Genomic DNA, 13,912 nt, shown 5'->3' on the forward strand with positions numbered 1-13,912 from the left:
AGAAATAAAGTTTTTGTGTGTAAAGTCCTTCTGTCTAGATATATACCCACGTGTTTATAGATTACATACAGCCAAGATATTTTTTTTTCTTTTAACAAAAAGTGAAATCAGTTGAGGTGACTAACCTCTGCACACTTGATAAGGAGGATTTTGTCGAGTGTCCTCAGTCCAAGGACCTGTTTGCATCTGACTCCTTGTTCCGTCCAGAAAAGGCAACAGCAGTAGCAACACACCCTGACAACTTGACTGAAATCATTGCCAGAGCTGCCACCGAGGTGGCTGAGCAGACTAATGACGTTTTCAGTGTTGATCCTCCCGGTCTCCAGCTAGTCCCAACCTTGTTGCCCACTCCCTTGGAATCTGCATACACGGACAATAAAGCAGTGGGGGGAATGAAAAGTATCCTGCCACATCGCCCTTAATGTACCTCTCCGAATTAATAAGGTCAGTTTTGCATTTACGGCTTTTGCCTCTTGCTAGTATTCCCTATCCAGAAGAGAAATTTTTCTCTTTTCCCTCTCTCTCCTTCTCTCTCTGTCGAACATACACACATGCACACGCATATATACTGCACAAACACACTTGGGAGAACACCCACACATAGAAAATCATACTCTCCATCATTTCCAAAAACACCCACTCTTACTCCTCACTATAGCGCCCATGTACACACACACACACACACACACACACACACACACACACACACACACACACTCACTGCGTGGGAGAATAACAGACCCATACAAAATGCCACGTACCCAGAGAGTTCAGAATGCTTCCTATGCCTGCAGATTGAACCCACACACTACGCACGCCTATAGACGCTCTCAGTGTGCCCACTTCCCGGAGGAAAACTCCCTCCAAACGCAATAGTCTTGCTCTTTTCAGCAGGCAGCTCCTCATGAGCCCAGGGACAAAACCTGGCCAGGATACTCTTCGTGTGGTACACCGGGCAGAAGCCATCATTTGTGGGCAATGGGGAGAGCTGCAAACTCACATGGGCGGTCCTCTTCACTAAGCCCTAAGATAGATACTATATAATTCCTCTGATAGTTTCTGGCACGCAAATGGAGACAGAAGCCTTTGCAATTATTTCTTCCAGAACCAGTGCTGCAGCCCTCCCCCTCCCGACATGTTATCAGATTTCCGAAAAGGACAGATTTCCAATACGCGCCTAGTCTAAGGAACTTGTGGGTTATAAGATCTGGGCCAGGACCAACAAAAAAGATTCGAAAATTGACATACAAAAGCAAAACACGCTGGTCTCCGCCGAAGCTCCCCTGCACCTTCGGATGAGGGAAATAGGGTACCATTTAGATGTAAAAGAGAAGCGGGAGGCTTAGTAATAGCCAGTAGATGGCGCAAGAACTCTTTCCCTGTATGATGTTAACCCTTGACTGGTGAGTTGGCGCTGCCAGGTCGAAACGTATAGATACTTACGTTTTCCGTTTTGAAAGAACCTTCCCATTTACATATGCGGGACCGATTCAGAATTAAGACAAATGGGTATCTGTTCCAGATAACTTCCACGGTAAAGTAGTTTAACTGCAGCACACAACAGCTAAAACTCGTTTAGGGAATATAAAAAGGCGAACTCTCAAGATGACTGACTCCCTCCCCACCTCACCTCCGCCCTGGTCACGGATTAAATCCTTTTACTTCGTGAATCAAAAACACCCGGTTATGGGTTTACATCTAAGCACTTGAATATGTAAATGCCTGTGTGCAAATAAATTCTCTGTAATCTCCCTTTTTCAATTAAATCACAGGATGATTAATGTGAGACGCCTGCCTGAAATATACTGCAACTACAGTAGTAACACATGTCCCATTATAAAGACGCGGCCATCGATGGAACCCGGTTCATTATCATCACATTTTCCCTAAAAGCAATACAGATTCTCCGATTAAAATATTCCTGTAACACGTTTCTATAGTCACAGGCTGGAATGGAGAACTCACTAACATAATATTTCTTGGGCTGCTTTTAGAGGCAGAATTGATCTGTTCGGGGGGAAAAAAAATCAAACCTCTTAATTTCAAATATTGTGGCGAGTTTGTCAAAGAGAGGAGCTGGGCTTTAAGAGGCTTACTAGTGGTTTCTGGTGGTTGCTATAACGAGATAGAATTGAGGTAGGTTTTAGTGGAGGGGAAAAAAACGCACAAGAAAAGGCAGAATCCAGAGTAGCAGAGACTTTGTGCCCCCGTTGGAGAGAGATGGTTGAGTCCTCTTCAAGGTTGCTGTGGTATCCCAGAAACACCATTCACTTCGAGCTGTGACCGCGCACCAACAACAGCAACAACTCCACTGCGCCGGGCTGAGGAGCAGGAATTAGGAGCTCGCGAATAATATGAAAGGGATCCGCAAAGGGGAAAGCCGATCGAAGGAATCCAAACCCCGGGAGCCTGGCACGAGAAAATGCGCTAAATGTGGCCGCCTAGACTTCATCCTGATGAAGAAAATGGGGATTAAAAGTGGATTTACGTTCCGGAACCTCGTCTTTTTATTGACGGTGTCTTGTGTGAAAGGTAGGCTTGCTTTCTGGGGTCCCCTCTGCTTTGGATGGAGGTGAGCTGACTTGTCGCCAGAGACGGGTAGCTTACTTTGCAATTTGCACGGATAAAATCATCATGATAATACTGAAGAAGGAGTTGATTCACAGCTCTTTTTCTCCCTCAGATAGGAAATGCATTTTGCTTGCCAGATTTGGCGTTCAATGCAGTGATTGAGCTTGTGCTCAATAAATATTCTTGCAGTATGCTCAAACGAATACGTGAGTTGGTTCGTATAGCCTCTAACTAGTGGATACCAGGCAGAATTCCTCTGCAAGACTTTTCTTGGTGATGAGGGTTACCTTGATTTCTAGTCAAATCAGTGGGGTTTGATCCTTTGGTTGGAATATTTGTATTAAAGACGCTCCTGGAAATGCTTTTTAACCCTTTCAGGTAGGAAAGTTACCGACATGTTAGAAAGGTGCTGCTTTTAAATGCATTAGGGCACAAGGGTCTTTCAAGAATCCCCCCACCCCGCCACCCCCAACCAACATGAATGTGTGCATACATATGTGAATTATTTCTACGTGGGTTCTTTTGCATTGATAAATGATAGAGACTCTTTCCTAGGTCCTGTGGTAGAGGTTTGGCTTAAAATGGGGCTTTTGAACGGTCTGAGACGCCAGGAAGTGTAACAAGGTACCTTTGGGGATGAATGAAGGTAGGAGGAAAGTCATTAGCTGACGACCAAAAAGAAAATCCCCAGCAAGTCTCGGCGTTCAGACAGGTAGAGTGAGTGTCACATGCACAGACAAGCGGAGGAGGTGGGTGAGATGTAAAATTCAATCCTAAGCAGGAAGGCAAGGGACAATCAGGATCATTGGAAGGAGAGCTGTCCTCTGGGAGAAAATAGATTCCCAGCTCTGTTCTACAACTTCTCCTGCGCCCTGCTGCCCATTAATTGCTGCAAAAAAAAAAAAAAAAAAAAAAACCCACCTCAGGCTGTGTCTATGACTCATGCTATCATTTTTGAACAACCACCTCCCCGTACTCATGGCAGCTCGCATAGACGCGACGGATGTCGTTTTCAGTGAAGCTAGTTTCAAGTCGGGGGTGGGCGGAGGGGGGGGGGGGGGAGCTGTTGGCCCGGGCGCGCCACCTCTGTCCTCACAAACTGGACGCTTCTTCCTTTGTAAAGGAGTGTCTCTCTGAACCGCAATCAGGCCGCGTCTCTATGAAACAGTTTATTGTCCAGCTTGCAGCTGGCTGTCCCCCCACAGAAAGCAGTCTATTTGCATTCAGTGGAAATGATAATTCATGTTTTGGGTGGAGGGAGCTGGAAGGGTTACCTCTCCCTCTATTAGGGACCAATGATGCGCGACATGTCTCGAATTTTAATTGACATTCCTAAATGCCAAGAAGTCGTCTCAGGTCTCTGTGGCATCAACTGCCTTATAATCTTAACCTGCTCCTTAGAGCTTGACACCCCCCTTTGCCGACCCTCACCAGCATCAGCGCAGCTTTGAGCCAAAACGCTTGTTCTCCACGGGCGCAACTACACAGCCTAGTGCACAAAACGCGTCTTGGGTTGCTTACAAGGGACTCTCGTCGCCGGCTCGACGTGTGACGAGCCTCGCATTTATGCTTAGCTCGCCTGCCACTGGGAGCCGGCGGTTAATGGATGGCCCTGGGGTTTGGCGGCTAGGAGCCGGCGACAGCTCCTGGCAGGAAAAAATGTTGAGGTGGCTCCTGCTAGATGACCGGGGGGTTAAATGCGAGTTTTCATGCGATACCTGTTGAGTCAAAACACTGGAGAGGCAGATGGAAGAGGGAGTCTCCGAAGCTGGTCGAGCATGCCAGGCTGACAAACCCAGAGCCCAGCAGCCTGCGATTACAGCCCGGCTGCCCGGACCTACCATATTTCCCAGATAAGCCGCGCCTAAGAAACCAAAGGCGCGTCAGTTTGGTTTAAATGGAACTGGAAATGAGAAACACCACCCCCCCCCCCCACCACCACCACCCCCCTCTCCTCTACTCCCAGCTCCTGTACTTTGGATTGAGACAATCGGTCCACTCAATACATTCCAGTTTCGGGGACATCGGGAAGAAGGGGTGTTTCACACTCTGCTTTGATCTTGTCCAAAATCAATTTTCAACGGACCATTAATTTTTTTTTAATGATAATAAGGTTCTTCATTGTCACTTATCTGCCACTTGAAAGGCATTTCCTATATTTTACAACTTGGAATGCCGTCTTCAGATTCTGAGACACAAACTTACAGAGGATATATTCTTTAGATTTACTCCCGGTTGCCAGTGGTGCCAGTTTTTATGATTGCTTCTTCTTCCCCTTCTCCTTATTTTATTTTAATTCCACCTACGTCTCAAGGCTTTTCCTAAAACCAAGATCGCAGCAATAGCTTGAATGTTCTTTCCCCCTAGTGTCTACGACCGCTTTTGTCTTCCACAGTGTTTTTCTTCCGGTCTCCCAGGCCCACGGGAAAGCTCGGAATGGGCAGTCTTTCTAAGGGCTCTGCAGGTTCTAATCTGGGGCTAGGGCTAAGGAAGTCTGTGGCACGTGCTTTTCCAGGTAAACAGCTCAGGCCTTGAGAATTCCACCTTTTGTCCACACTTTTCATCTTTTACTATCTCACCTCTGCCTGCGACAGCAATGACAAAGAGGCTCAGTGGGAGAAATCGCCTCAGAGTAGAAGACAAAGTGGGCTTCTGTGGTAGGCCTGAATCGCTCCAGTGGTATTGGAAAGACAGGCAACCCTCTCCGGGCGTTTTATCTCCACTGTTGTCATCTGAAATAAAACGCTATGGAAGGCACCAAATTGGGGGGTGGGGCGGGGTGGGGGCTCCTTAGGCTGATGCATGCTGAAACACACACACACACACACACACACGCAGCAGAGATTTCTGAAATGCAGCCTGCAGCTGCAGCCTGCCTGTTTTAGGTCTCAATCAGATAGAATATGTGAATCTTCAAGTCGTGCTTAAACGTCCCGCCCACGTAAACAAACACTGGCTGGGTGCTTCCTCACACTCCTCGGGAGATCCCGGGGGAACACACAAATCATGCGGGGAGTGGGGGGCGGGGGGAGAAGGTACAGAAAGCACTGACCTCGGAGGACAGCAGGTGGGAGCTAGCATGCTACACCCCCACCCTGTACTAGAGCCTGCTTTCAAGACTCCTTGCTGGACCCCCGGACTTCTAGAAGGATCTGCGTTTCTGCGTGCTCTGGGACTCCAAGGAGATATTACTCCCGCCACAGAGCTCTTGGGAAGAGCCCAGCTCGCAGCTTGTCGCGCAGTTAATTAGTGCTGGCAAGGGTCGCGGTGTCCACGCAGGAGGAGAGCTACCAGCAGCGCTCAGTAGCACCTTGTGCCCACCCCAGGGTGGCCTCGCTGGAGGTGTCAGCCCCAGGCTTGAGCTCCGGGTCTGATAACTCTTACTTTCCCGACCGACCTCAGGGCGATAGTCTGACCTATCAGTATCGTTAACAAAATTTCTGTCGAGTCTCGGGTCTCAAGAGAGCTTTACAAAGATGGTTCTGTTGGGTTAATGTCTTTACAAACCAATAACTGCATCCAACAAATAGCCACCCACTGCCACCGCCACCATCAAAACCCTTCCCCTGAATCTAACAAGACTGAGTCAGCTGCTGAGAGACAACCTTCTTGTTTGGGTCGGGGTCCTTGTCCTGCTTGCTGCAGTCTGGTCAGGTAGCCCTCCCCTCCAACTGTTTCTCTGGAAATACTTTATTGCTTCTAGAAGACCAGATTCCCCGAAATATTCATAGACCACTGAGGTTGAATTGAATGCCTGACTTGGCCTTTAGCGATTGTGACGGGGTGTGTGTGTGTGTGTGTGTGTGTGTGTGTGTGTGTGTGTGTGTGTGTGTGTGTTGCTGGGAGGGGGAGTCCACATGGATCATGGCGGAGGAGCCTTCTGGAGGCCTCCAGGGTAGGTGTGGGTGTGTGTCCGAGATGGACAGGGTGGCGGGTTACACAATGTGTGTTTCTGTTTCCGGACCCTAGCTGGTCGGTGGTGCTGCGACCACTGCTGTCAGGAGTCCCGGTGGAGGCACAGAGAAAGCTCCGTTTTCCCAAGCCACCCCAGCGCTGCTCTCACCAAAACAACTTCTCTAACAGGCTCTTCGGGAGTTCAAAAAACTCACCGGAGAAGGAGTAACGGGGGTTGATTCCCCTCTTCTATCCCCTTCAACCCCTTCCCTGCTCTGACGCTGGGGGGAAAGCAAGCAAGAGGCAGTCCCAGGACTGGAACGCCGCAGGGTTCTGTTGGATCCCCGGGGAAAGCGCAGAGTTGTCCTGGGGTCCTCTTCCCGCCCGGCAGGAGAGGCCAGCTGAGGGGTGAAAGCGCGGCAGGAAAGGAGATTTCAGCTCACTGCAGAATAATACGAAGCAGAACAACCAAAGAAAGAAAGATAAATTCAGCCAGCCCGGCGATTTCCCTTCTCCTTGAACACGGCGCCTTTGGGGAGGCTTTGCACCACCGAGTTGCTAAGTCAATCCAATTTACCGTCCTCAAAAGGCTTCAGTAGCCTCACAGAATTCTGACCTGAACTTTCCCTGGACAGTTAGTTACCAGTTAAAATCCTTCTAAAGTGTCATTTTGCAGCCCCGTATTTCCAGAATCTTTTGGTATTGAGGGGTTTGGGGAGGACGTGGGGGCTGCTCTAAGCCCATGTAGAAGAGTGAGTGTGTGAGCAGAAATGATTAAGGAGCAGGTTTCAGGCTGTGGAAAACCTGATGGCAGCTCCTTTAAGATCGTTCAAGGAGAAAAGGGATAGAATTTACTCAATAGATTATATACTCCAGGAGCACAGGTTTCCTTTCAGTAGTTATTACTGTTCATGATATTAATTAGTATTACTATTTATGGGATAGCTGAATAGATGTGGGGTACACATCTTTTCCCTGAACACACAATTTACTGTCTGCAGAAACAGTAAAATATTGAAATAAAGCAGTAGCAAGTGGCATCAATATAGGATTTTAAAAGTGGCAAGCTCTGGCATAAGTGACATCTGATAAAACAAAAAGTAAGAAAGGTAGCCATTAATGATGCCCTTGCACACATATAGAAACAACCTCTAATGCTAAAATACCTGTCTAGTCTCAAACACTAAATGAAAGCAGCTAAACTTTCTTTCCTACATCTCCAAACATACTTCTCCTTGATGTCCTGAAAGTTTAACTTTCTTCTACTTAATATCACAGTCTCCAGAAAAGGCTTCAGGATATTAAATACTTTCAGTGTTTTGTCCAGCTTGGAAAATAACTTTGAAGCCTCAAGCAACATGTCTGGTGAGGAAACTGTTACTTCAAGTAACATGACTATTTGAGAAAATATGCCATCTTGTACTTTGAATTCCAATTTTCAGTGTTGGAGAGATTATAAGCAAAATGACTGCAAACCAAAAGATTAGCAAAAAATGCCTGAGTTGCCAATAAGGTCATTTTATTTTCACTCTATATACATTAAAACATAGCTTCTTTTTCTGTCTCTTTTTCCCATAGCCCTTACTCATAATACAAAGTGGTATGTAGTTTATACATACAGTGGCAGTTTTAATTTGGATTTCGGATGAGATCTGGTAGAACAGATAAAGTCATTATCCATTTATCTTTTCTCTTTCAAAGTGAGCAGGTGGGGTGATTCATGGTACTTTCCAGGGAGATAAATCTCCAAGTCTACAAGATTTTCTCGGAATTAGACCCCTTGGAAGGCCCTCATTCTCATCAGGAATATCACTTTTACAGGAATGCCACTGAGAAAAATCAATTTGTTGAATACCTTCCAGTATTCATGGTCTCAATGCTAGTTATCATCTTTCTTTCTTTCAAGCCTCTAATCTTACTGCTATAAAATGCATTCGTGCTATCACACCTTTGCTAAGCTATAGCTTGGTGCTAACTAAAGATTCTTAAGGATTAATACTTTTTTATATAATCACAAGCTGTCATCCAAAAGCCAATCTGAAACCTCTAAAAAGTCAAAATTTATAGGATTATCAAATGCGTCATGTACCTTGTAACTGGAAAACAAGAATATCAATGATAATCCTGTGTCATTAGATATGACAAAATTTTCTATTCGCTCAAAAAGATTGCACAGCAGTGATTTCAAAATGTTCCTCAACAAGTAGCATCCTTTGGAAACTTGTTGAAATATGAATTCTCAGACTCTTACCCCAGGCCTATTGAAAGAGATGCCCTAGTAGTTGGACACCCACATAGGTGTTTATAACAAGTCATCCAGGTAATTCTGATGTGCTGTAAAGTTTGAGAAACACTAAAGCACTAAAGCAAGTACTCTGGAGCCATCAAGACCTGAAGCAGGAAAAAAAAAAAAAAAACCTGCCAGCAACTATCTTTGTACTAGCAACTCAGTTTTCCTAACATTCATTTTCATTATCTATTAAAAAGGAAATTAGAATTTCAGTAGAAAGATTATGCATGCAACATATATAGTGCCTGACACTAGGAGCTATCATCACTGTTATTAAAATACATTTCCATGCACAAAGTGTGTGAATCTCACACACTTCATCCCTAACATTACCAGCCCTAACGTGTCCACCACAGTAAATAAAAAATATAGCATCTTCTCTCTAGCTATTATTTCACTTTGGATAAGTTCCCAGGCTATTATATATTGAGAAACACTGAAATTTCTGCTTATCACCTTTACACAGTTAATCCAGGTGCTGGCTTTATGAATCAGGGGCAGAATCATAGCTTAAATATGTTACTCCTACTCCTAGGCTAATTTCATTTGTTGTATTCCAATACTGATTTATTTTAATATTGATTCACTAATGTACTTACATGAATTTGTTAATTCATCTTGTTACAAATCCATGGTACTTACAGGGCTGGAAGAGTTCTTACATACCAGCTAGTTCACTGCTTATATTTTATACAATAAATGCTCATGTCTAGAAAGGATAAATGTATTTTTCACTAGGTTAAAAATATAAATAACTCCAGAATTGAGACTAGATCATTGAGCTTTCAAGTTCATGTTCAACTCTATTTCTACTGTACCTTATCAATTCTACTACAGAATTTTCCGAAATGGCACCAATGAAGACAATCACAAATCTAATATTTGAGAACCATATGCCAATTAGTACCATAGAAGAATACTAGTGACTATATGTTTTTATGGTATTTTTTTATGCTAACTACTCATTTTGTAAAAGACAAAAATAAACAATTTTGGAATGAAAATATTTTCTTAAACTATTATAATATGTACACCAAATGAAATCATCATATATTCAAGTCTACTTTTGACATTACATGGTTGTAAAAACAAAATCAGAGGACTGTTTTTTAGCCTTATAAAGAACTTAGATTCCTGGGTCAGAAAGATCCCCTGGAGAAGGGAATGGCAACCCACTCCATTATTCTTGCCTGGAAAATTCCATAAACAGAGGAACCTACAGTCTATGGGATCACAAATTGTCAGACACGACTGAGTGACTAACACTTTCACTTTTTCAAAGAACTTAGAGGGATAGTACTTAAAAATCCACTTCTTATTTATTTCTTCCCATAATCTAGACATAATTTCTTATTTAAAGACTTTTAAATCTAGAAAATCTGTTCCTAATTTATTTTATTCATGGTTTTATATATTTATATCATATTAACATAAGATGTATGCATTCTCTCTCATCTGCATTTACATTTGCACATTTCTCTCACATGATCTAAATAAGATGTGGTATCATGTAAAATTCTACCACAGAAGTAATAGTATATTTTATAAATATATAAATAGTATATTTTATAAATTTATAGTGTATAAATATACTATACATAGTATATTTTATAAATTAAAATTGTAAAAACAATCAATAATCTGAAGGGCTATCTTCAGTTTTAGTAGTATGTGATATTTCTCTAAGGTATCTTCAAGATATGGGAGTAAAATTTCCAAAATAATGAATGTTGCTAAATTTGAAGTGCTTACAAGTTCAGAAAGTGATTGAATTACATAAAAAGTAATGAGTGATTCTCTGAAAAGCTGAGTTTGTAATGTTCAAGATTATAAAGTTCTTATTTCCTTTGTTCTATGTTAGCAAATTTTAAGGAATTTTTTTTATTCCATAGTTTAAAGTAATGGTAAGCATTCTTTTTTTTAAACTATGACAGTTTAAGAAATGCAGTTGCATACCATTTTGAAAGGAAATTTATAAATGGAAATAGACTCTCAGAAGTGAATTTGTTAGCTTTTAAACAACTGAAAAACAACAGCTATGCTTAGTTTGTACAAGTCCATCAGATTATACAAGATTCCAGAATGCTCAGAGGTGCTTCATGTATGTGAAAGAATGTGTGCTCAGGCATATCTGACTCTTTGTGACCCCATGGACTGTAGTCCACCAGAGAATTCTCCAGGTAAGAATACTGGAGCAGGTTGCCATTTCCAACTCCAGGGGATCTTCCCAACCCAGAGACTGAACCCATGTCTCTTTTGTCTCATGCATTGGCAAGCAGATTCTTTACCACTAAGCCATCTAGGAAACACACTTCATATATAGAGAGGATATAAGATGTTATTATGTCGGGAGAAATGGTATCAAAATAGGCATGTGCATTTACTGCATAAAATTTGAACCACAAGAAGCTCTGTGCTAAGCCCTTTAAATAGAGTGTGTTAACTGCATCTCAAACAGTGGTTCTCTCTCTTTTTCTTGCTTAGAATTCTAACAAAGCATCTTGTGAGATAGCTGTTATCTCCTACATATAGATTATTATCTCCATTCATAAATTATCCACATTTCCTGGGGCCAGAGAGGTGCAATGACTTTCCAGGATTGTTGTTTAGCTAGTGGTTGGATAATAGATTCATAAGTTCATAGACTCATTAAACAATAAAACTATAAATGACCAAGTTGCTAATTAAATCTCTTCATTTTTTTTGAGAAAAACTGAAATATTGACAATTTAACTTAAAAGATAGCCTAATGTTAATATCCATGTGTGTATATATATATATATATCACATTGTATGTAATAAGCAACTTCTCAGTCTTGTAGTTTTCAACATCTTTACTTAACTTGCCCAACTTTACTCTCTTAATTATTCTATAATACTCTCTTAATTATTCTGTAATGGTTGTGCTATTTTTCAGTTTTTTTTTAAAATTTTACTTTACAATACTGTATTGGTTTTCCCATACATCATACACAGTAAGTGAAACAAAGGAACAATGCATAAGTCAAATATGTCACTATAAGACAAAAAGCTGTTTAGTGCATTAAGGACAAGAAAAAAAATCAAAACATATATTACTTAGATTTTAACCCAGTGCTCCTGAGTAAAATTTTAACATTTATGAATGTAAATGAATTTATGGACTTCACATATAAAATATGTGGGCATAATATTATTTACCAGTAGAAGGACATGGCAACCCACTCCAGTATTCTTGCCTGGAAAATCCCATGGATGGAGAAGCCTGGTAGGCTACAGTCCATGGAGTTGCAAGAGTCGGACACGACTGAGCGACTTCACTTCACTTCACTAGTACCATAAGCCCTGGCAAATAAATTTGGTACCTTAATCTTCCATTTAGTTCTACAGACTTTAAGGATGGGAAAACTCTTATAACTAACTTGTCTAGTGTCTGTCTAATAGTCAGAGAATGTGCATTAGATTTATGTGTGGGGGTATGGGAAGGTGCTTTTTAAAAGAACATTCCTACCCAAGCTTCATCCCCTTGCTCTACTTCCTACCATAATTACATCCTAGTTAAAAGTGCACATGTAGGTGTACATCTTCACATAATGAGCAGACTGTTCTGAGAAATGAAGAGATTTGCCACACAATAGAATGCAAAATAGTCCTTCAGTTCTCTGTCCAACAGGTTTCTTTTTATTGCTGTGCTTTGTCGATCAGTCATCTAGGACTCTTTGCAACCCAGTGGACTTCAGCCCACCAGGCTCCTCTGTCCATGGGGATTTCTCTAGGCAAGAATACTGGACTGGGCTGCCATGCCCTTCTCCAGTGAATCTTCTCAACCCAGGGGTTGAACTCAGGACTCCCACAATGCAGGCGGATTCTTTACCAGCTGAGCTACCAGGGTAGCTCTTCTCTTTATTGGGTACTGCCTTTATATGTATGCTAAGTCACTTTAGTCATGTCCAGCTCTCTGTGACCTCATGGATTTTAAGCTGCCTGGCACCTTTGTCCATAGGATTCCCCAGACAAGAATACTGGAGTGGGTTGCCATGTCCTTCTCCAGGGGATCTTCCTGACCTGGGGATCGAACACATATCTTTGTTTATGAAATAAAGATACTTGAGAGGAGAGACCACTGTGCCTATGACCAAATCCTGACCAGGCTCAAAATAATATTTCCTGAAGTAATTGTGTAAGGTGACTCAGATACATGAGTGTAATAATACTGGTAAATGAGAATCTTAACATGCCATCTAAGGATTAACTATAAATTAAATGGTGGCATTGAGATTATATCTTGTCTAAAAAAGAAATATATATATGTATGCATTAAATTATACTTAAGCACTCAAAATTAGCATTACATTTTCCTTTGAAGGTGATAAAATATACTTTTATATGCAACAGAAGTATTATTGTACTTAAATACTTTCTGAACTTTAGACTGTCTCAATATAAATATATACTTGTTTTTTTCTACTTGCAATATTGAAAATTTGTTAGTGTATTCTTAGAGATGTCATTTAAACCTATATTTTCAGTGTTAAAGTTCAGATAGCCTGACAATGCCCTCACATGATTACCCATAGAATATATTTATAACATTGGACAATTTATTTGGGACATTGTTATTTTAAATAGTTTTGCATCTTAGAACAGCTAGGTATAAATTTCTCCATGGTTGCCAAAATTCAGGTCTTTTACCTGAATTGTTACACATTTTACCTGATTGTTACACATACAATTGGTCTCCAAGTCTATTTCCGCAATTATATATTCCAGAATTTTATTAAATGATTAGAATTGACTAATAGTCAGCCAAGGATCTCCACTTTAAAAATGATCCTACTGTAATAACTCACTTTAGTCTATTGAAAGTTTAAGTCCCAAACTGAATTGACATTTTTGTTTTCATGAGCTTGGTGAAGGGAAAAAAAAAAGACTGTTAATTAAAATGCCTTTTTCTTGAGCTTGTTCACATCCCATTAGCCATTTGCTTATATGTTCACATCTACTTAATAAAATTAACAGTTTTAACCAGTTTTAACAGTTTTAAACAATGAAAATTATTTTATTGATATTAATCTATTTTCTAAAATATCTAGTTTAGTTTTCTATGGTGAATAGCTTTTTTTTGTTGTTTTTTTTCACACTCTGAGGGTTATCTGATTAGAGAGAGATATGAAGGAA

The 13,912-nt window shown here is 41.5% G+C and overlaps 1 protein-coding gene across 3 annotated transcripts in view; it reads left to right on the forward strand.

Annotated features, from left to right (window-relative positions):
- Positions 1 to 2,354: 2,354 nt before the first annotated feature.
- The window catches only part of CSMD3 (CUB and Sushi multiple domains 3), a 1,381,373-nt gene continuing 1,369,815 nt past the window's right edge, over positions 2,355 to 13,912 (forward strand). For all 3 annotated transcript variants that reach the window (XM_068983804.1, XM_068983805.1, XM_068983806.1), the window contains exon 1: positions 2,355 to 2,532. In XM_068983804.1, the coding sequence (XP_068839905.1) occupies positions 2,355 to 2,532 (178 nt within the window). The remainder of the gene's footprint in view (positions 2,533 to 13,912) is intronic.

The sequence above is a fragment of the Capricornis sumatraensis genome, chromosome 11, assembly GCF_032405125.1.
Source record: "Capricornis sumatraensis isolate serow.1 chromosome 11, serow.2, whole genome shotgun sequence".
NCBI classification, from domain to species: Eukaryota; Metazoa; Chordata; class Mammalia; order Artiodactyla; family Bovidae; genus Capricornis; species Capricornis sumatraensis.